This window comes from Gadus macrocephalus, chromosome 20 (genome assembly GCF_031168955.1).
Source record: "Gadus macrocephalus chromosome 20, ASM3116895v1".
Taxonomy (NCBI): Eukaryota; Metazoa; Chordata; class Actinopteri; order Gadiformes; family Gadidae; genus Gadus; species Gadus macrocephalus.
In genome coordinates, this window is record NC_082401.1 from 4,329,001 (window position 1) to 4,352,305 (window position 23,305).

A 23,305-nucleotide genomic window follows, 5' to 3' on the forward strand; every position below is an offset into this window, starting at 1 on the left:
TATTACGCTCCCACGGCTTACAGAGGGAGATGTTAGTTATAGGCATAAGGTTTCCGAAATCCATGGATACAAGTTGGGGTGGCCCGCAAGGGGACCTGCGTGAAGTTGGCACCCCAAAAAAAAAACATGAAAAAAAAACATGTAAAACTATTTCAGATCGTTTGTGCTTCGTTTGTGCACGTTAGTGCACGACAAATGAAAATTTGTGCTCATACCGTTTTTGAGATATCAAACATTACATTTTGTAAACATATGACGTCACTCAGCACCCCAAAATTGTCCGAATCGGTTCAAATGTGTCTCAATCATTTGTGCATCGTTTGTGCACGTTTGTGCACGACAAATAAACATTTGTGCTCTTTTAATTTTTAAGTTATTAAGGTTTCATTTTTTTCACTCAGCACCCCAACAATGTCAGAATTGGTTCAAATTGGTCTCATTCGTTTGTGCATCGTTTGTGCACGTTTGTGCACGACAAATGAACATTTGTGCTCTTTCAAATTTTAAGTTATTAAGGTTTCATTTTTTTCACTCAGCACCCCAATAATGTCCGAATCGGTCCAAATCTGTCTCATTCCTTTGTGCTTCGTTTGTGCACGTTTGTGCACGACAAATGAACGACAAATGAACATTTGTGCTCATACCACCTTTGAGATATTAAACATAACATTTTGTAAACAAATCACGTCACTCAACTTCCGAAGCTGGCGCCCCAAAGGTGAAACAAATATATAAAACTTCTTCTGATCGTTTGTGCTCGACGCATGAATATTCCTGCTTTTATTGTTTAACAACTGACGCAGTTGGTCACGCGGCGTAGTTGTGCTGCAGAAGACAACCTTATGTCAGACCAGCGAAAATGTGCAGAATCTTGATAGAGGGCAATATCCACCTTGCTCTCCTGATCAAAACTTGTGGAATGAAGTCAAACCTCCCCCCAATTGTAGGTGTGCCTCGCTTGTTATGAAGTTCCCCCAGAAATATGGATTCTAATGAAGATTCCTCTTATCAAGTATTATCATAGTATACTCAATGTATTATTTATCTTTACTGACATTATTCAAAGGATGTCCACACAATGATTATGTATATAGTTTTTATTAAGTCGAAGTGACAAAGTTTATAACTGTTACATTCATGGATAAACTGCTTAACAATTGTGTTCAGTTTATTGCAATGTTTCTGGTAAACCTGTTAATCTTTTAAATGGCAATATATCAAATTAAAGAAGCATAGAAAAGGTATGAGAAGCTCTACTGTACTATAGGATCTTTGCATCCCAGTCTGTATTTTCCTTTCTAGAATTTCACATTACATTTGGCAAACTAATCAACGAATAAAACTAAAACAAAGCCTGTTCACTGTTGCTGTGTAAGGGGGAAAAACGGCCACATGTATGGCGAGTGACAAGAGGCCCACAACATTATGAAGTTAGATGATCCAGAGCCTAGCCGCCTGCCAAGTCTAGCTACCCTTTAACAAGAGAAAAAGAGCAAGGTGCTAGGTGACCAATACCCCATTATGTCACTACAGGTGATAAAACACCGGTTTTTTTTTTGTTGCACTGACAGACTTCAGTTCTCTTCCATAGAATGTCTCCAGTTCCCTTTACATGTGTTCATTGTTCATTCTCTTCAGATATTCCCTCCGTTGTCTTCTGCAGCACAACTACGCCGCGTGACCAACTGCGTCACATGTTAAAAAATACGAAGCCTTTAGTCTAGAACTTGAGAAGTTTGAAAGCACAAACGTTTATTCTTCATGCGCAAACGGATGAGACCAATTTGGACATTCTGGTTGAGTGAAAAAATGAAACCTTATTACTTAAAAAAATCAAAGAGCAGGAATATTCATGCGTCGAGCACAAACGATCAGAAGAAGTTTTATATGTTTTTCACCTTTGGGGCGCCAGCTTCGGAAGTTGAGTGACGTGATTTGTTTACAAAATGTTATGTTTAATATCTCAAAGGTGGTATGAGCACAAATGTTCATTTGTCGTGCACAAACGTGCACAAACGAAGCACAAAGGAATGAGACAGATTTGGACCGATTCGGACATTATTGGGGTGCTGAGTGAAAAAAATGAAACCTTAATAACTTAAAATTTGAAAGAGCACAAATGTTCATTTGTCGTGCACAAACGTGCACAAACGATGCACAAACGAATGAGACCAATTTGAACCAATTCTGACATTAATGGGGGGCTGAGTGAAAAAAATGAAAACTTAATAATTTAAAAATTAAAAGAGCACAAATGTTTATTTGTCGTGCACAAACGTGCACAAACGATGCACAAATGATTGAGACACATTTGAACCGATTCGGACAATATTGGGGTGCTGAGTGACGTCATATGTTTACAAAATGTAATGTTTGATATCTCAAAAACGGTATGAGCACAAATTTTCATTTGTCGTGCACAAACGTGCACAAACGAAGAACAAACGATCTGAAATAGTTTTACATGTTTTTTTTACACACGGGGTGCCAACTTCACGCAGGTCGCAAGGGGCTGTTATCCATAAAATCCAAAATGGCCCCCGTTGAAAAGAGAAAAGGTTATATCTCAGCTTCCTTTAGTCTTAAATTATTGTATAATGCCACCTTTTCTGCTTGATTTGATACAAGGAATCTATCTGTGTTTGCTGATTAAAGCAAGGTGAAATCTACACCGATCTTGATTTGGGTACTGAGGTGGATAACAGTACATGGATTGAAAAAAATAACATTTACATAGGTATTAATTGATTACTTCTGTGATATACAGTATATTAATCTACAGTATGAACAAGGTAGGCTTTACATAGTTGTTTAATTTGTTGTATAATGTCATTTTTTTTACTTTGTTTGATACACGGAATCCAATTCTGATAAATTCTTCTTACTTTAAGTCCATTTACATGTTAAATCTATTATCATAGTCATATTTAGCTAAAATAAACAGTATCTCTGCAAAAGTCACAGGGAAATATTACTCAGGGCCCTAGACCCATATTTTTTACCTCCAAGGTATTCTTTTCTTTGTTGATTGGACAGGTCACTATCACTATAGTGTCAAAAATCCCATGTGGTGACCAAAAGGACCATTGTGGAGGCTTTAAATAAACACATTTCAGAACTAAGCAACAGTGAAAAGTTATATTTGGCTTTTCACCATGTTAAGGATCAATATTACATTTTAGTCAAATAACACAAAAAAAACAATGCATACTTAAACATCATGTATTTATTCAAAGATGTATGTTGTGGCTGAGGCCCTCCCCTTTGCCCTGTGTCTTCCTTGGACCCTCTTCCTTCCTCTAGACCAGTGGTTCCCAAACTGTGTGCCGTGAGGCAAGTCCAAGTGTGCCGTGGGATTTTGTGACAACCATAGCCTACTGCAATATAGTATACAACTATACAAAAATAATTATTTTAATTTACTATATACTACTTTGAATGCACTCATTCCATAATACAGATGCAAACTCTTTATCTAAAAACTATTTAAAAAATCCTCAAAGAGGATCCCACATTTCGCTGTTCGCGCAGTTGCGCAGGTGGGAATTTAATTTAGACTGTGACACATCAAAGCCAGTGAGCGCGCTATATATGCCGAACACCTTCAGACCTTAAAAGAGAGGTTTGAGCGCTATTTTCCACGTGTGGCGTACATCGAGGACAATGACTGGATCCGAGACCCATTCAACCAGGAGTCCGAGTCCTCAAACGAGAAGCTCACTATGAAGGAGAGAGAGGAGAGCGCAGAGCTCCGTGCGGACCGCACGCTGAAACTGAAATTTAGTGAGCTCACACTCGATCAGTTTTGGTTGGTTTGTGCATCAGAATATCCAACCATCTCCCACCACGCTATCGACCAACTTCTTCATTTCCCCACCACCTACCTGTGTGAGTTGGCGTTCTCCACTCTTGTTTACATGAAGAACAAGACCAGGTCACGGCTCTCTGTTGAGCAGGACTTGCGAGTGGCCCTCTCATCCGTGCCACCAAGGATTAAAAAAATCTGTGCGCCCCGACAGGCACATGTGTCCCACTGATTTGTTAGTAGGCAGAATATTTGCAAAAAAAGCCTGATTCTAAATGTTAGTTATAATTTGTGGGTCAGATTCAGGACCATGCAGCTTTCTCATGGACAGTTCTCTGCTGAATTTCTGTTTCCTTTGCCTCACCTGTCTGGTTGAAATGGGTGTGTTTGATTAAGCCCAATTTGATAAAGTTTAAATATTTTTGTGATTTATTTTGTTGATAAATATTTCATGACTAGAATAGTTGTCTTTGTCACATCTTATTTGGCATTAGTAAATAATTATAAACTTAAAGGGGACTTATTATACCACCAGGTGTGAGTGTGATTAGCCTTACAAGCCGTTTCGAAAATCTGCCTAATATGACATCACTAGTGGGTGTGTCCACCTAGATCTGTGCTGGATAGATAAGCAATGTTTACTTCAGTCCACTGGGTAGGCTGGTAGATAGATCTATCCAGCACAGATCTAGGTGGACACACCCACTAGTGATGTCATATTAGGCAGATTTTCGAAATGGCTTGTAAGGCTAATCACACTCACACCTGGTGGTATAATAAGTCCCCTTTAACAGATAAACAGATGATATTAGTGATAACACGTGTTATAAGGCTATTTTGCACAATAGGTGTGCCTTGAAATTTTTATTTGTCCTTTGGTGTGCCTTGGGCACAAAAAGTTTGGGAACCACTGCTCTAGACCCTCGCCTCTGGGCGTCTATCCTGGCCCCTTGCACATGGGGCCCTTCCTGGAATCCCCTCCCATGTCCCTGTTTCCCATGTTCATTGTCTTCTCACAGCCTTTTGCTTGCACATATTCTCCATGTTATTTTATGACTGTGTTCAGTCTCTCTACATTCTACCAACTTTTTCTCCTATTTAATTTCCCAGTATAAGTCATTGACTTATTTACCTACTCATTTTATATAGGTACTCTGTATTTTTGTAGACTTTCCCACATCTCCATGCTTTCATGAGGCTCATAGCCCTCTTGGCAGTACTCCTCATATGCCTGTAGTTTGAGTACAAGGATCCAGGCAAGGGTAAGCTGGTAGGCATACCGTGTACGTTTGACATGCTTGCCACTTAGTAGAGATGCTGCAACACCAGTATTTAAGATCTTTGCAAGGGCAAACATCCGGTCCCATCCAGATACAGCTAACAGCTTACCTCCACACTCTTGGGACATCATCTCAATATGAAGGAAGCTCATGAAGCACACCATTTTTGATTCGCCAACCTTGTCAGGGAACTTCCACTGGCATTTTTCTGTTGCGCATACAGAGGGCAGTCAGCCACTATGACTGGAACCTGACCAGGATTCACGAACTCGGTTGCCTTCATGACAACAAGCATTGAGTATTTCTGCATGGCCATAGGTCAGGCCTTCTCATAAAAAACAGGGAAAACACCAACTGTAGCCCTTGGCCTGACATCTTCTCGTTGGACATGAGAGAAGAATCCAGAGTAGGTTACTGGTGTGTCTTGAAGTATTCCATCTATTTCTATCAGGACCTTTCTGAGATGGTCTGCTTCGTCAGGCACTCCTGCTCGAGTGTTCTCAGTGAAAGCTGGTCTGGCTGTTCCATCTGGAATTGACTAAAGCTTGATTTCCCCAGCATATTCAGCGATGTACGGCACACTGGCAAAGTCATCCGTAAGCTTGATAGAGGTGCCTTCAGAACCTTCAAGGGTTAGAGGAGGAGGGTCCACCCCCATGTTGTCACAAGTGAGATGGTTGGTTAGGGATATAGCGGTGCCATGGAGCTCAAATCGACCAGACTCATCAATATTATCTATTCCACCAGTGTGAAAACTCTCCCGCTTCATGTTTGATGGAACAACAACTCCATCAACTGCAAACTGCCTTGACATGGCACCGGCAAGGCCCCTCCGGACATCCATGACTCGTTCATAAGATACTGACTAATGCCAAGTGCATGGAACTTCTTGATGATGCCTTTATTGCAATCAATTCCATGCAGTTTCAGTCCCACATAGAGCGGAAAGGGTGTCTCTCTCTTTCTTCCTCTGATAGAGGTGAGGGCTTGACTACTTTGCTTTGCAGCATTTCTGCATATCAACTGACTTATAGTGCAGGCGACTCTGACCCTGGCATTTATGGTGGTGTGATTCTCTTCATTCTGCTCAACAGAGCTTGAACCTTGAATCAAAACATCTAGAAGGGTCTGAAGGGGTTTTCAACTGGCTCACTTAGACACGTTTATGTAAAGGATCCATTGAAAGGCAACTGTTGAAGAAGGATGTATTTGCGCAGCATAAGACCCACTTTAACTATTTTCTTTGCCTCATCTTCTGTCATGATCCGCCCCTGGTTTTCTCATTCACCTGCCTGCCACCCTGATCACTCCCAATTAACCCAACCACCTTCACCTGTGTTTCCCCAATATCAGTCCTTTCCTCCCAAACATTCCCTGCCGGATTGTCTCTTGTGTTTCACAGTGCTTTCCCGCGATTCAAATCCTGACCTACCTACCGATCCTGCCTGTCCTCTGATCCCTGCCTGTCTGACGCTTCTGCCGGTTCCTGATCCCCGCCTGTCTGACTATTCTGCCGGTTCCTGATCCCCGCCTGTCTGTCTATTCTGCCGGTTCCTGATCCCTGCCCGTCTGACTATCCTGCCTGCCGATCCTGTATCCGAATAAACTATTGACACTGTTCCATGCTCGTCGTCAGTCTGTGCACTTGGGTCCTGCTAAACGCCCCCCTTACATCTTCAGTCACTTGAAGGCAAGAGGTCTGAGCAACAGCTGCACCAACTGTCTTCTTGTGGAATGTGTAGACATCATGGCCCTCTGAGAAAGCAGACCACTCAGCCCTAAGCTTCTCTAGGAGGAGCTCTTTGAATCGTTTCCGGTGCACATATGTTCCACTCCAGTCTGAGCTCCATTGCTCTAGACTACGATCGTAAAGTTCCCTCAGGTCAGCAAGCTTAAAGGTAGATTCATTATACTTCACATATGCTACAAGCTGAGCACTAACCAATGGATCATACTGCATTGGCATTTTTTATTACTTCTGATTTCTTTCTTTCTTCTGCACAAGCATCATTGTTTAGTTTTGTGTAGCAGGATGCACGGTAACTAACATCTCCAGCTCCTGCATCAACTGCAGTGATTAGCATGGCATAAACTGCCCAGTTTTTTTTATTCCAGGGCCCATTTGTGGAGATTCTTTGAACAGTTCTCACTCCTAGCCCTGTATTTCACAGTAAACACACTGCAGTTTTTTACAGTCTAGGCTAGAAGTAAAACATGACCTGTTTTTTTTGGGACTGAAAGTAGTCACTTCCCTGTTCGACTCCTCGCTTGGTCTCTTGTTGCTGGCTCGCTGCAAAATATGACACTGGAAGTATCCTCGACTCGACATCGATGATGACAGCTTGATTTTTTTCCAAGGTGTGGGATATCCCTGATCCATCATTTAAACTTTCCAACGTCACTCAGAGGCAATGGGATATAGCTTCAGCAAATGTTGTCAAATCATGTTCATGGGTTTGATATGCTTTAAGATGACGTTCCGTTTTATATGGACATCGCATATCTTTGTTTGTTTTTTGTTGACACAAGCAACATAATGCCCAATCTGTTTCTCATCTAGTATTTAACGGATTTCCATCACTCATGATGGGATATGTAGATCTTTAGACTTGACATATGAAGAGGGAAACCTTAAATATAAAAGGAATACCACATCAGAATTGAAATGTCATCTCATATTTAGAGACTTTTAAATTGAATTAATTTTACAATGAAAATGGCTACATATGCATGCCAGGGCTACGTTTTTATAGCTACCTCAGTAATCAAAATCAGTTAAACCTAAACCTAATTTAAACCTAGTTCAAACAATCTCTAAAACCTTCATGTTTGCTGATTAATGCAAGGCCTACCTTGCTTTAATCAGCAAACATGATGCTCTGGTGAAGGCTGTTGAGCAGAATCAATTCACCCTTGTCTGAAATGTTGGTGAAAATGAGTTTATATACCTCTAGATAATCTTTCCAAAGACTTTCAAAATAGTTCTGAGACAAGAGTTCTAAGAACTACTCACATCAAGTTAGCAAAAGTAAAAGCTAGTTTCCAATCACTTTAAATTAAGTGTTCTTATGTTATTACCCAGTATTAAATGATTTTTTTTTTTACATATTAGCTATTTAAAACTATGTAAAGCCTACCTTGTTCATACTGTAGACTAATATACTGTATATCACGGAAGTAATCAATTAATAGGAAATGTTATTTTTTTCAATCCATGTACTGTTATCCACCTCAGTACCCTAATCAAGATCGGTGTAAATTTCACCTTGCTTTAATCAGCAAACACAGATTAGATTCCTTGTATCAAATCAAGCATCTTTTATAGTATTATGCGGGCACCATTGTGTTTTTTATGGATACCGGCCACTAGAGGGCCACCCCAACTTGTATCCATGGATTTTTTTTAAATCCTTAAACCCATACCTAACATCCTGCCAAAATTCAAAAACTTTTCGAGGAGTGCCCAATCTTCATGATTTACGTATTCCTTCCCAGCTATACATAATAATCTGAATTTTAACAGTCACATTAAATCACTCACAAAATCAGCATACTTCCTTCTTCAAACTTAGAGGATATATGTCAAAAGAGGATCTGGAAAAAAATCATACATGTGCTTTTCACATGACTTCCCAAAAACAGTATAAAACAACTTCAAATGACAGAAAAATGCAGCCAGGGTCCTCCCTAAAGCAAAAAGAAGAGATCAAGTCCCTTGCTATTACTGGCATATGCTGACACAATTAGCTACAGAATTGAGTTTAAAGCACTTCTTGTTTTTAAAGGTCCCATGACATGAAAATCTCACTTTATGACATTCTAACATAAATATGAGTTCCCCTAGCCTGCCTATGGTCCCCCAGTGGCTAAAACTTGCGTTTGGTGTAAAACGAGCACTAGCTGTTCTGCTCGCCTTTGAAAAAACGGAGGCTCAAGCGCGGTGATATGGAATGTCTTTATTTAGGACGTCATAAACTCACAAAGCATCAAAGCTCCTCCCCTTACTCTGCCTGGCCCGCCCAGAGACGTTGGCCCGCCAATGAGACTCGACCGTGCGAGCGCCGTGTGTGTGTGTGTGTGTGTGTTTGTGTGTGTGTGTGTGTGTGTGTGTGTGTGTGTGTGTGTGTGTGTGTGTGTGTGTGTGTGTGTGTGTGTGTGTGTGTGTGTGTGTGTGTGTGTGTGTGTGTGTGTGTGTGTGTGTGTGTATCTGAGCCATGGTTGAGAAGGAATTGGGGGAAAGGAACTTTGGCTTTGACTCGCTGAAGTTCATGAACTGCACATGCCGCCGGTTGCCACGAGGCACCATCGCCAGAGGCAGCGCGCGGTTCAGTCGACTTCAGGTTGATGTGAAAGTGGAAGAACCAGAGACGTTGCAGAACCCGACAAAGTAGTTTGTTATTCATAATATCGTCTGGAGGCGCACACAGCTTTTGGCCGTGATAATATGTATTGTATGATATAGATATCTATGTATTATATGATATAGAGCTCCAGGACTGTAACGCGTGTTGTAAACTTCCTTGTTATTTGGATAACCGTTCTGCTTTTGGTGTTATGGCGCATAACACGTCGGACTCTCGTCTCTGGTATTTCTACAACGAGACTCGTAGTGGGGGTTATCTCAGCCAAGGTTTAGAATGAATTGGGAGGAAGGAACTTTGGCTTTGACTCCCTCAAGAACATGAACCACGACATGGAGGAGAAAGGGATCATAGGCGCCGAATGTCTCCCGCTTGAGCCCCGCTTATGGACCACCGCCGGAGGCGGAGGTGCCTAAGCGCTGCCCAGCAACAATCCCTTTCTCCTCCTTGTCGCGGTTCAGTCTACTTCACATTGATGTGGACGTTGAAGAACCAGGAACGTCGGAGAACCCAACGCGGTCGTTTGAGATTCATAATATCGGCCCACAAAGCTTTTGGCCGTGATAATATATATTATATGATATAGATATCTATGTAGGCTATATGATAATATTTAGATATAGAGCTCCAGGACTCCCGTGTGTTCTAGAATATTTACAGAACACGGCTCATGGCTGTGTGCGCCTCGCCATTGCATACATCCACTGTAAACAGAGCGCATGGTACCGTGGCTGCAAGCTGCTCAGGGCCACACCCCCACCCTCCTCCTTGACCCTCCTCGCTCCTCCTCATTTGCATTATAGCTACAGACACCAAAACGATAGTTATGTTATTATAACTCTAATTCTATGATTGTAGGCGTAGCCGTCAAGGCTTCGCCTTATGGGCTTGTCCCGTGCGCGCGCTGAAAATTCAAACTATGCACCTATCAGCTTGGGCACCGCCCACATTTCCCACGGTATTGTGTCTATATAACGCGGTGTATACCGTCGCTCATCCTCCACGCTTTTCTTTCTGCATTTGGAGGGTACAGCAGGTGGGAAACTAGACGGCTTACGGCTACGCCTACAATCATAGAACTAGAGTTATAATAACATAACTATCGTTCTATTTCATGTAGGCTACGCCGTCTAGGCTTCGCCTTATGGGCTAAGGTGAAGCTGCGAGCGGAGCCCGATCAATGTATTCCTGCTGGACCCCAGTCAAAACGACCTAAGTCACCAGAGCACATTAAGACTCAAAAAGCCAAGGAAGTGTAAAACACAACAGCTTAATAAAAAAATAATTCCTCCTAGATCAAGCAAGGCAATGATCAAGGGAGAAAAAAGTGAGTCTGTAAAGACTCCGGCTCTAATCTGTGCTTCATGGAACCCATGAAAAGGAAAAGAAAAACCAGAGCAACAAGGTTTCCATTAGGTCCGCTACCACCGGGGGCGGAGCTACGGAATCCGGCTCTCCAATAATGGGACTCTCTCGGCCGTTTCTTATTTGAAGAAAACGGCGGGAGTGCCACGCTGGTAAACAAAACCACCAGACAATTGGCGAGCCAATAGAAAACCCCCTAGCCTGTTTTTCATTTGAAAAAAGGTGGGAGAGTAAGACCGGTAATCAAGTCCAACTCGTCAGCCGGCGAGAGGAAATCCAACCACGCCCCTTTAAAGAACATGTCTATATTCTTAAGCCGTAAAAGGGGTCCCGGACTCCAGCACAGAGTTGCCGAGTGAGCCCCTGGACATGTCTAACATGTAAAAACGGACAAAGGGGCCGGGGGAAGACCAAGACGCAGCCGCGCAGATGTCTTCCACCGAAACGCCCTTGAGTAGAGCCGTTGAAGCGGCCATGCTCCGTGTGGAGTGAGCTTTAACGCCCAACGGTGGCGCCAAGCCCTGCCGAGAGTAGGCTAAGCAAACACCCTCACATACCCAGCGAGAAAACCGCTGCTTAGAGAGAGCGCGGCCCCTGCTAGCGTCGCTATAACACACAAACAACTTGTGTGGAGCAGAACGCGGCCGAGCGATTCACGTACATAGCCAACGCCCGAACCGGGCACAGGAGATGCAACTCCGCCTCCGCCTCACTAGAATGAGGCGGGGGGTGAAAAGCCTTAAGCACTATATCCCTCGACCGAAAATAACTATTAATGTTCTTCGGGAGGAATGCAGGATTAGGTCTGAGCAACGCGAAGGAGCTGTCCTCGTTTAACAACAAGCAACTCGGGCTGACAGACAGAGCGGTTAGCTCACCGGCCCGCTTGGCAGAAACCAAGGCCAACAAGAGCGCCGTCTTAAATGACAGGGCATCCAAAGGGGCCTGAGAAAGAGGCTCGAAAGGATCCCTGGACAATCCGCGCAACACGGTAGGGAGATCCCAGCGTGGTGTAAGCACGCGTGAAACAGGCCTAACCCGTCTAGTCCCACGCAAGAATCTCTTGACCAGTGGATGGCTGAAGATCGGTCCACCATCACAGCCTGCATGGCCAGCCGAAACGGCTGCCGCACAGACCTTGATAGTGGAGAAGGCCAAACCTTTTTCCAATAAGTTTTGCAGAAACGAAAGCACGCTTCCTACCTCGCATTGAGATGGGACAGCGTGGTTCGTCTCACACCAATTAGAGAAGGCGCACCACTTCGCCGCATAGAGGGAAGAAGTAGAAGGCGCACGAGCACTCTGAATAGTGTTGATAACCGTCTCAGGCAAACCTTTGCCCTGCAGGATCAACCTCTCAGGAGCCAAACCAACAGCCGTCCCGAGACATCGGGCGGGTGGTGCACCGTCCCGTGGGCCTGTGAAAGCGCATCCGGCCTGAACGGTACTGGCCAAGGCGCTGACCGCGAGAGCGAGGCCAGCTCTGGAAACCACAGAGCTGAACGGTTCTCCGGGGCCACTAATATCAGGGACAGTCTCTCCTGTCTGACCCGTTCCAGAAGAGGAAGGATCAGCTGGAGCGGGGGAAACGCATACAAGAGAGCCCGCGGCCAAGGTATGTGTGCCAACGCATCTACCCCCAACGGGGGAAGATCCCGAGGGCTGAGGGAGAACCACCACCTGCAGTGCGTGTTCTCCCTGGACGCGAAGAGGTCCACCTGCGCTGTCCCGAACCTCTGCCAGATCAGTCTGACAATGTTGGGATGTAACCGCCACTCGTCTCGGCGGGGACCGCCTCGAGACATGAGGTCCGCCCCAAAGTTCTGGGCGCCCGCGATATGCAGGGCTCTCAGACTGAGGAGATACTGATGAGCCCAAAGCCAGAGCTTGACCGCCTTTCGGTGGAGAGCAGGGGAGCGGACTCCCCCCTGTCTGTTGATGTACGCCGCCGCCGACACGCTGTCTGTCCTGATCAGAACGTGGCGGCCACGCACCAGGTGAAAGAAATGCAACAGCACTTTCCTCACAGCGTCGAGCTCCAACACATTTATGTGTGCTGCAGGGGGCGTGCGCCACTCGTCTCCGACCGAGTGAGAGAGGGACGTTCCTCCCCAACCCGTCAACGAGGCGTCCGTGAAGACCACTACGTAGGACGCCACCCTGCCCAGGGGAACACCCCTGAGAAGGGCGGAGGGTCCTTTCCAATATTCCAGGTCTGGCGACACAGAACGGGGAACGAGGAGCACCCTGAGCTTGTGTCGCCTGGGGTCCAACCGTTGGCGAGCAAACCACCGCTGGAGTCTGCGCATAAAAAGCAGACCCAGGGGGACCACGGGGTGGGCAGCTGCCATCAGCCCTAACAGGCGCATGGTGGACAGTGCGGTCACGTTTCTGCGAACGTGAAAACGGGAGAGCGCCGACAGGATGGCGTCTCGCCGAGGAGGCGAAAGCATCGCAGTCATGGTGGCTGAGTCTAGGCAAAGCCCCAAGTAGACTGTCTGCCGGCTGGGGAGCGGGGAGCTCTTCTCCCAGTTGATGGCAAAACCCAGGAAGGAGAGATGGTTTATCACCAACATGGTGTCCCTTCTCGCGGTCTCTTCTGAGTTGCTCAGAATAAGCAGATCGTCTAGGTAGAAGAGAATCCTCTTTCCCTGACGCCTGAGCGGTTCCAACGGCGTCTCCACACACTTCGAGAAGGTGCGCGGAGCCAGGGAATAGCCGAACGGCAGACACTGGTACTCGTACGCAATCCCCATAAAGGCAAAGCGGAGAAACTTCCTGTGCGCCTGCCGAACAGGGACGTGGAAGTAAGCATCCTTGAGATCCAGGGATGTGAACCAATCGCCCTCTCTCACACACCGGAACAACGCTCCGACAGTGAGCATTCTGAACTTCCTCGTGGCAACGAATCTGTTGAACACGCGAAGATCCAGAATAGGTCTCTTTTCCCCTGACTTCTTGGAAACCAGGAAGTAGCGGGAATAAAACCCTAGGTGAGACTCGTAGGCTGCCACCTCTGCTGCTAGAGCCGTGCTCGCAGCCGGGTCCCGTAGCGTGGTCTCCACCAACCCCATAAAGGGTGGGGGACGACGCTTGAACTGTATGGGATGGCCCCATCCCAACCACGATGGCAGAACGCACTGCTCTTGCCAACACTCATAGCGGTCGGAGAGAGGGCGAGCCGACAGCTGAGGAAGACCGTCCAGGAATAACCCGTATTCCTCTGCCCCTACCGCCTCCACACTGCGTGTGAACCAAGGGGGGCTTCCCATGAAAGGGAGGAGGCTCAGCGAGCGTAGGAGACGTACCAGAACTAGCCGCTGTAAAAACAACGAGCTGTCTAGACGTCGCGCTCGTGCCCGCTGAACAGGGAGCGAGCCGTCCGGCCGCAGCACCTGTGCGCATGCGCTGTCCGCAGGCTGTAGCCACAGCGCGCGGACCCGTCTCCTCACCTATAATGTGGGGAACCAGACGCCGCTTCTTAGAAGCAGGTGAACCAGAGGCCATGTGAACACGCCGTCCGACCGCCACCCTACAGCCACCGGGCTGAGAAGGGGAAAGAGGCAACATGGAGGAGCGCACCACAAGCGTAGGACGCAGGTGGCCTGAGGAATATCGCTCTTTAGGTACCATGTACTGCCGTTCGGCCGAACGGTCTTTACTTTTTTCTTTAATAGGGAAAGAAAAAGTAGGAGCAAGCGTCCGGAACTTCCCAGTCCGTGGCGCTGCTGCTCTCCCCGTGCGCGGCAGCTGCTGCTGCTGCACCGGGGCTGGAGTCGGAGGCGGCCCCCTGGAACGCTGGGACCGGCCTAGACCCCGCTTCCTCCCAGCCTGCTGGCGGGAGGAGCCCGTGAGAATCACCCCGAACCGGGAACGATTCTCACGGACTGACTGCTGGTGCGCGAGCACCTTGGAGAACCTGGGACCAAATAGGCCATCCGGCGCTAGTGGACCCTGGCCGAGGCTGGCCCGCTCTCGTTCCGGCACCGCAGTGTGTGAGAGCCATATGACCCTTTGAATCATGGTAGCCCACACCATATGCCGGCCGGCCGAAACGGCTATCGGCTGGCATAGCTGGAAGATGGCGCTGGAAAAGCGGGAAACCGCCAGCCATCTCGCGGCTTCCTCCGGGCCGTAGGCCTCCCTGTCAGCCGACAAGGAGACCATGGTAGAGGAGAGCAGGGCGATGTTGTTGACCGCCGTCGCGGATTGAGAGGCACAAACGAACACCCTGTCCGTTAGGCCGACAATCTGCTTCTGGAGGCGGTCGGGGTGCAGCGGCTTTTCGTTAGGGAGCCATCCGGCGCCCGGACAGGGAAGCGCTGCCAGGGGAGGCTCCAGGCATCCCTCGCCTGAGTATCGGCCCACCCCTCCACGTTGGTGAAATCCGTGTAGGATCTTACCGGAGCCTTCAGGGTCGAGGGTCCTCACCTGCAGCAATAAACAAGTGCTGCAAAGGCGGGAACAAAGGGCACTGGGTAACCCACCGGGAAAAAGATTGGGTGCGAAAGCACTCGCCCTGCATATCGTCAGATATGGGGGCGAGAGGCGGGGCCGGCGAGGCGGGGCCGGCATCGGAATCCCTTTGATGGCCGCCGCCTCACCCATGATCTCCCGGAAGAGATCGGTCATCCGGCGCGGACCCTCGTGTTGTATGACGGGGGCGGTTGTAACCCCAGAGCGGGAAAAACCGGACGCCGAGTCGCCGAAGACGTCGTCCAGGGAGGCGTCGATGATGCCATCGTCGACGACAGGGCCGGCCCTGAACAGGTCGATGGCGTCAGCCAGTTCCACCGCAGGGGAAAAGAAGAGATGCCTGGAGAGGATCCCCTCTTCAGGCAGCTCCCGGCAGGCGACACAGGAGACGGGGGCCGCCATAGCAGCCGCGGCGTGGTCGGCGCCGAGGCACCGAAAGCACGCCAAGTGCCCGTCACCCGGTGCCAGGGAGGCGGGACAGGAGGCGCATAGGAGTCCTGAAAAGGACCTAGCTCCAGGAGCGCTCTCAGGTGGCCCTGAAAAGGGCAGTTTGCCCGCGGCCTCGCCCGAGCCGCTGCCACCGGCTTGGGAGATCCGTGTTGAAGTTCTCATCTTCTTAATAGTAGTTCTCAATTTCTCGCTGATAAGCACAAGTGCTGAAAGAAAAGGGAGGATGAGCGACGGTATACACCGCGTTATATAGACACGATACCGTGGGAAATGTGGGCGGTGCCCACGCTGATAGGTGCATAGTTTGAATTTTCAGGGGACAAGCCAATAAGGCGAAGCCTAGACGGCATAGCCTACATGAAATAGAACAGCGCATTTGGGGGAAGCTCAATGTGCGACTGGCTCGGAGTTATGGAAAGCCAAGAAGGCCACAATCCGGCCCTAGAATGGCGTGGTAAAAGTGCAAAACGGTACGGAAACCTCACGGAATCCGTACGGATTCCGTACGGTTTCCGTACGGTTTGGCAAGAATTCCGTACGGATTCCGTACGGTTCTGAATGACTAATAGCCGCGGCTATTAGTCATTCACTCCGGCTATTAGTTATTCACTCCGGCTATTAGGTATGCAGAACGAGCCCCTCCCTCTTCTTTGCTTGACCACTAAGTTTGAAGGCTGTCTAACCAATCAGTGAAGAGAAACACCAGACTAAAGTAACGCATTGTCGAGACAAGAGCTGCAGTGCCTCCATGTTTCGCCGTAACATAAAGCTGTGTTGTCTTTACTAGTTTCACTACAATGTAATGACCACCACTAGCTAATGGAAAATACATTTGTGTCTAGTAAAGTGATATATTTGTATATGTTAGGCTATATATTGAGATGGCAGTCAGCGAAATACCCGTCAATATTTGGGGATGCCCTCATCCCCAGATTGTTCTCGATATGCAGTAGCCAGCTAGGCCATAACATTACAATATTTCATGGATGCAAGCAAGCCAAGACAATCGATCTATATATATAGCCTACATGACAACACACACACGCACACACACACAAACACACACACGCATACACTTTAAACACACTGGTAAAGCAATAGGAGCCTGCATTGGCTAAAGTTGTTGGGATGCACGTTTTTTTTATAACAGGGAGGGGCAAAGTTGTGCATTACAATGCAAACACGACAATAACTGGCACCGTTCTTGCGCACTCAGAAGAACATGAACTGAATAAATGCCAGGTATATAGCATATCGGAGACGGTCACACAATCAGTGCATTTGCAAATGAGAGCCTGCAGTATGACCGATCTTGTGACATTATTTAACCATCCATCTACAGCTAATGCGATCAGACAGATACATCATTGATCACATATAAGCCCACAACAAGCCCAACATCACCACGGCAGGTGCGCTCTCTCTCGCACATTCACACAATCACTCCAACTCCAAGGCAAGGCTGTTTCACTAAGACCACAAACAACCACAACTAACCAGCCTACATATCCACAACAATGCAAAACAATCAGTTCTATACATTGCGTCTATCTTCTGTTTGGCGCACATGGCTAATTTGCATACTTGCACAGGACTGTCGGCTCCGCTTGTCAAAAAAATAGAACGTATTTGTGAATAAATGCTTTGAATTCTGAATACTGGACTTGGTGAGCTTAAATAGGCTACATTTAAGTGACCTTTAGTGAGATGGCCTAAAACGGAATACAAATGAATTATTCTAGGACATAGCTTTCAGGATCAATTCAGAGGTTCAACTGTTCGGCATTCATTTTGCTTAGCCAGTGAAAGTGATCAGCTGTAGATTCCACACACTGTTAAAAATACTTCACTACAAGTAGGCTATAAGTCCTCCAAATAATTCAGCGTGAACGTGCATCCCAACAACTTTAGCCAATGCTCCTATTGCTTTACCAGTGTGTTTAAAGTGTGTGTGTGTGTGTGTGTGTGTGTGTGTGTGTGTGTGTGTGTGTGTGTGTGTGTGTGTGTGTGTGTGTGTGTGTGTGTGTGTGTGTGTGTGTGTGTGTGTGTGTGTGTGTGTGTGTGTGTGCGTGTGTGTGTGTGTGTTGTCATGTAGGCTATAGATATAGATTGATTGTCTTGGCTTGCTTGCATCCATGAAATATTGTAATGTTATGGCCTAGCTGGCTACTGCATATCGAGAACAATCTGGGGATGAGGGCATCCCCGAATATTGACGGGTATTTTGCACACTGCCATCTCAATATATAGCCTAAACATATACAAATATATCACTGTACTAGAAACAAATGTATTTTCCACTAGCTAGTGGTGGTCATTACATTGTAGTGAAACTAGTAAAGACAACACAGCTTTATGTTACGGCGAAACATGGAGGCACTGCAGCTCTAGTCTCGACAATGCGTTACTTTAGTCTGGTCTTTCTCTTCACTGATTGGTTAGACAGCCTTCAAACTTAGTGGTCAAGCAAAGAAGAGGGAGGGGCTCGTTCTGCATACCTAATAGCCGGAGTGAATGACTAATAGCCGCGGCTATTAGTCATTCAAAACCGTACGGAAACCGTACGGATTCCGTACGGAATTCTTGCCAAACCGCACGGAATCCGTACGGTTTCCGTGCGGTTTTGTACTTTTACCGCGCCATTCTAGGGCCGGATTGTGGCCTTCTTGGCTTTCCATACGGAGTGGCTGTAACTCTGCGCCACGGCAGAATTTTCGAATTCCGGGAACGTCTTTGAATACTGTGTTAGTTGCCCACTAATACCTATATTAAAGAATACATAAAATAGCATGTCATGGGACCTTTAAGGGGGTTGGGACAAACGACTTAAATGACATGTTTAAACAATATTCTCAAACAAGGTCCCTTAGATCACAACACAAGCAATTACATCTGAAACCAACTGTCAGAACAAAGCAGGGTGAAGCAGATTTTAGCCATAGGCATCATCTTTGGAACCAGCTTCCAGAGACCATCAAAAACGCCCCAACTGTCGCCATTTTTATAAATGTTTCAGAAGCTTTCTGCAGTTAAAGGCATATTGTACGATTTTCAGTGATATGCACTTTTTAATATGTTGTTGAAATTGGTTTATACATCCTGACAGCAATAAATAACTTATGGGCAATGAAAAAGAAGCGAAAAAAAAACGAATTCTGTATCTGCTATAAACCTGTTAAAATGCTTACCAATCGGAGACATTGTACCCGAATCTAAAGAACCAATCACAAGCCTGCGCGTTCTCTCCCCTCTGTGTACGAGCCTGAGCCGGCCTGAGCGCGTTCACGGAGGGCAAAGAAAGCGTTGTTATCATAGTAGTTCATGACAGTGGACTAGACCTAGTGAGCCTACAACGTTAACACAATGGAAGAAAAAAAACAGAAGTTACCACTGCCACCGTTACTTGTCCCGGTTCATCCTTTTAAAAAGGCAAGAAAAGGAAAGACAGAAAAAGAAAAGGCAGCAACAAAAAAAAAGTTGGAGAATGCTCGAGGAAAAACGAGAATAAATATTGGATTCGCTTTTCAGCGATGGCGACAGCTGAGGGAGTTGAATGGCCTGAAAAGTGACGTAAAGGTTGCCGTTGAAGTAAGCCGTAAGCAGCATTAGCGCTCGTGCACGGCTCTGTGTCGAGGGGTTGGGGCAGGGAGTCCTGAAGGGTGGGGGAGGAGTTAAACGGAACTCCGAAGAGAAGCTAATTTCAAATCATGCTAGCTCTCTCACATCGTACAGTATAGCTTTAATGCACATTGTTTTATTTTATCTTTTTATATTTTTTTCATTCACTTTTAAATGGACTCGATTTATATAGAGGGATTATCAGTATATGTCACTCTACGTCACTCCCCGCTCTACGCGCATGTCGTTGGCAGAAAGAGACAGAGCGGCAATCATGTATTTTTGTGCGGTTGGTTGCACAAACCCTTTTAATAAGACTGATTATCCCATTTATTCTACTTCTTGCTTGCCAACATAATAAAACAATTCAAATACTTTAATAATTATGTTTTTTCTTATTCGTATTGCATGCTTATTAAATGTATAGGCCTACTGTGTTTGAATTCATCTCCCTCAAAAAGTAGTCCCCTTTAATTACGATCGATCAAACATATTTTTGACACCTCGAAGGGCATTATCCCGCTTATATCATGGTCACTTGCCAAGGAAAATAAATTAAGATCATTAATTTACATTTTCATGCGTTTTAAAATCCAAATATAAAGTTTTTCACGTAAATAGGACGGACCAACGACTTTACTTGGCAACGGGAGGCATTCTAGTCCGCTGAGCTATGAGCCAGAGAGCTAACGTTATGGATTGTACATATTTATAATTCGAAATTCGTCCAAGCCTTTATACCACAGATACACTAGGGTCTAAAAGTACTAAATATAGTCAGAAAGTGTATTTCAATTTAATTTGAAATATGACAGGTATGATAATAGTGTGTTCCAAATACACTTATATTCCGTAGTAGCACTGATAAAATACACTTCATATACACTTCCCATCCACATTATAGTATAATAACATTATGCTAAAATGACATGCCTTTGATGCTTAAATTGTGATATAAATTTACGATAAATACATTTTAAATACATTTTTATTAACATAATGGCACACTTTAAAAGTACTAAATATAGTCAAAAAGTGTATTTTAATTTAATTGGAAATATGACAGAGGTATGATTATAGTTTGTTCAAAATACACCTCTATACAACTATGAATTGAACTGTAATGCCTTTTTAAGTATATTTCAAACACCCTGGTGATAAAATGCAATTGTACTGCAAGTGTGTTTCGAATGCTAGAAATCATAACTTTCACTGGTGTACTTCAGTGCAATTAAAGTTTGTCAAAAGTTGTGCCAATTTAGCATACTATTTACACTTAATGTATACTCAAGTACTTCTAAAGTAGTACTACTTGAGTACGTTTTGGTATACCACAATGCAACAAAATGATTACAAAATACAGTTACATACTAAAAGTGTCATTGTACAGTATATCCTTTCAAAGGTGTAGCTGAAGCATAATACTTTTTCACAGTGTACACTGTGGCAGTGTTTACACCAAAGGGAAAAAAAAACAGTTATTTCATCTAGGTTTAAACTTCATGTATTTACTACAACAAGTCCGCAAAATTTTACGACCGTATAGGTCGTTTGTACTGCCACGGATTACGACCCACTGGAGCGTATCAAAAACGAGCGCCTCTACAGGTCGCGGGAGGTATGTATGCCACATATATGTTTTTGCTCTGTGCATTTAGGGTTTTAGCCATTTTATTCAGGTGTAAATGATTTAAGATCAAAACTCAAATCAACGGTTGGAATAACTCACATTTTTTGCTAAATCTATTCATTTGATGAGTAGGTTATAAGGATATAAGGAAGTATGCAACCCGGTATAAGGACGACGCCCATACACTTTATTATACTTACATTACATATTGTTTCTAATAACATTTCTAGCGAGAAATATACTTTTTACTTGCATATTCTTCAGTCAGTGATTGTGTCTGATCTTTAGTTTTATAGTTATTAGGAAGATTTAATCGGCTCGCTCGCATGTTTCAACGACGTCAGGTTGCTAGGGACGCTGCTTTCGCTAAACTAGCAGCTCACGTGTTTCCTGCGTTTGTGTTATTAAACTAGGCTGACCAAACGTCCTCTTTTCCCCGGACATGTCCACTTTTTACGTCCCGTCCGGGGCGTCCGGGGGGGTTTTATTAATTGATGATAATGTCCGGTTTTCGGACATTATCTCGTCGCATATTTGTTTTTGCCTCGTCGCATAATTTGTGTTTCTGGGTCTTTCACATAACCTACTAGTTATTACCATTGTATATGTCTATGGTTATTACGGCCTTCCAAGTTCTGGAAATGGTATCTCCCTTACGTTCCACCTTCTTGCGCGAGCTGACTGTAGAGAGAGTCTGTCATTGGGCGACCGATCTCAGGGTTGCCAGAGCCACGATAATTATCCTCCAAATACGACAATTTTGAGCCTTTGGTACGTTACTTTGCCATTTCCAATCTGGCAACATTGAGCACCTTGCCGCTTCCACTCTGTTTACAACAGCACATTACATATGCAGCCATGCCTAAACGTAAATGTAAGTTCACGGACGAACTAAAGAAAAAATACCCATGTTTTCGCCTCCCCCCCCCCCCCGCGACGAAGTGTCCTCTTTTTCACAAACTCAAATCTGGTCACCCTAATTAAACCGTTACTTTATGTAACTTTTAAAGATATTGTAATAACCACAGGCGAGGTATTGAGCGAAGTAAGCTTGATAGCAGGTTGATTGGATTCCACAATCGGACAGGCAGGCACAGCTCCACCGGAAAACTACAACAACCAACACTCCCGCCCGGAAGGAAACCCCCGGAACCCCCTCTCAGAAGGCCCGCACCTTCCTCCCAAACCCTGTGACGCTAAAATATCAACTTGTTAGAAACCCGTTTATCTGAGAGCCAACCCAGTCGCCAAAAGCATACGTTGACAGTGTACGTTTTCGTGAACACTGGATTACTTCGCATTTCAACATAAAATAGCGTGCTAAGCACACATACACACACACGCACGCTAACACGCACACGCACACACACACACACACACACACACACACACACACACACACACACACACACACAATGCATTTCGCTGCTAAAACAACAACTTGGGCTGCTTCTAGGACATTTTGGGTGGATTTTGAACGTTATGTGGGCAGGACGTTTTTTGCAGGCAGGACCTGGCAACCCTGCGCTGTTGCCCGAGGTGCAGAAATGCTCCGGAGCAGATCTGGATCCACCATGGCCAAAATAATTGTCATGAATAGCATGAATAGATTCATGCATTATCATTCAACTTGAACATGTGTTTTTACAGTATATAGTGGTGGAGGGATGACGTATGTTGGCAAACCCGGAAGTGAGCGTCGCCCTCGGTTCCCTTGACAAAAGGGACTCTCTAAATCGACGCCACTTCGACCTGGGCGGGACTTTACGTCCTACGTCACTCGCTATGGATTTGCATGTGTGCGCGTAGCCGTTTGTCTCAGGGATCTGTGCACGAACTCCCTTGCACTACAGATTACGAGCGTCAGTGTCGTACGCGATGGAGGGTGGGTGACATTCCTACGGTCTGTGATGATAGGCTATATTTCTACAAATGACTTACTATTACCAGCGATTAACATGACGAAACAACACGAACTAAGCTAACATTAGACTATAGCCATACCAGATAACGCCATACCAGCTAACCCTAACTATTTCTATTAAACTCTGAACCATTTTGCAACAGGCAACTGTGTGTTGGTGCGTCTTATTGCTTCCCACGTCTGCGTCTGCGTCTGCATCTTTCCCACTCCTGGCTAATAGTTTCAGCTTTTGTACTGTATATCAGAAATGATCACCCTGTACCACACTGCTGACTTGTTGATGTTTTGTGAGCACTCACGCATTTCTTTAGGTATCTTAAGTTTCCTACTCGAGTCATCAAAACTTTGGACTTTGTTATTGTAAGAAATATTGTGTTGCAAAAACACTTTGTGTCT

The 23,305-nt window shown here is 45.6% G+C and overlaps 1 protein-coding gene across 1 annotated transcript; it reads right to left on the reverse strand.

Moving 5' to 3' along the window:
• Positions 1–11,607: 11,607 nt before the first annotated feature.
• Positions 11,608–13,812, reverse strand: LOC132448911 (uncharacterized). The gene is made up of 2 exons (XM_060040464.1): positions 12,802–13,812; positions 11,608–12,606 (listed from the first exon to the last, which is right to left on the reverse strand). Exons 1-2 carry the CDS (start codon positions 13,694–13,696, stop codon positions 12,161–12,163), a joined length of 1,341 nt encoding a protein of 446 aa, XP_059896447.1. The 5' UTR covers positions 13,697–13,812; the 3' UTR covers positions 11,608–12,160.
• Between the last annotated feature and the right edge of the window lie 9,493 nt (positions 13,813–23,305).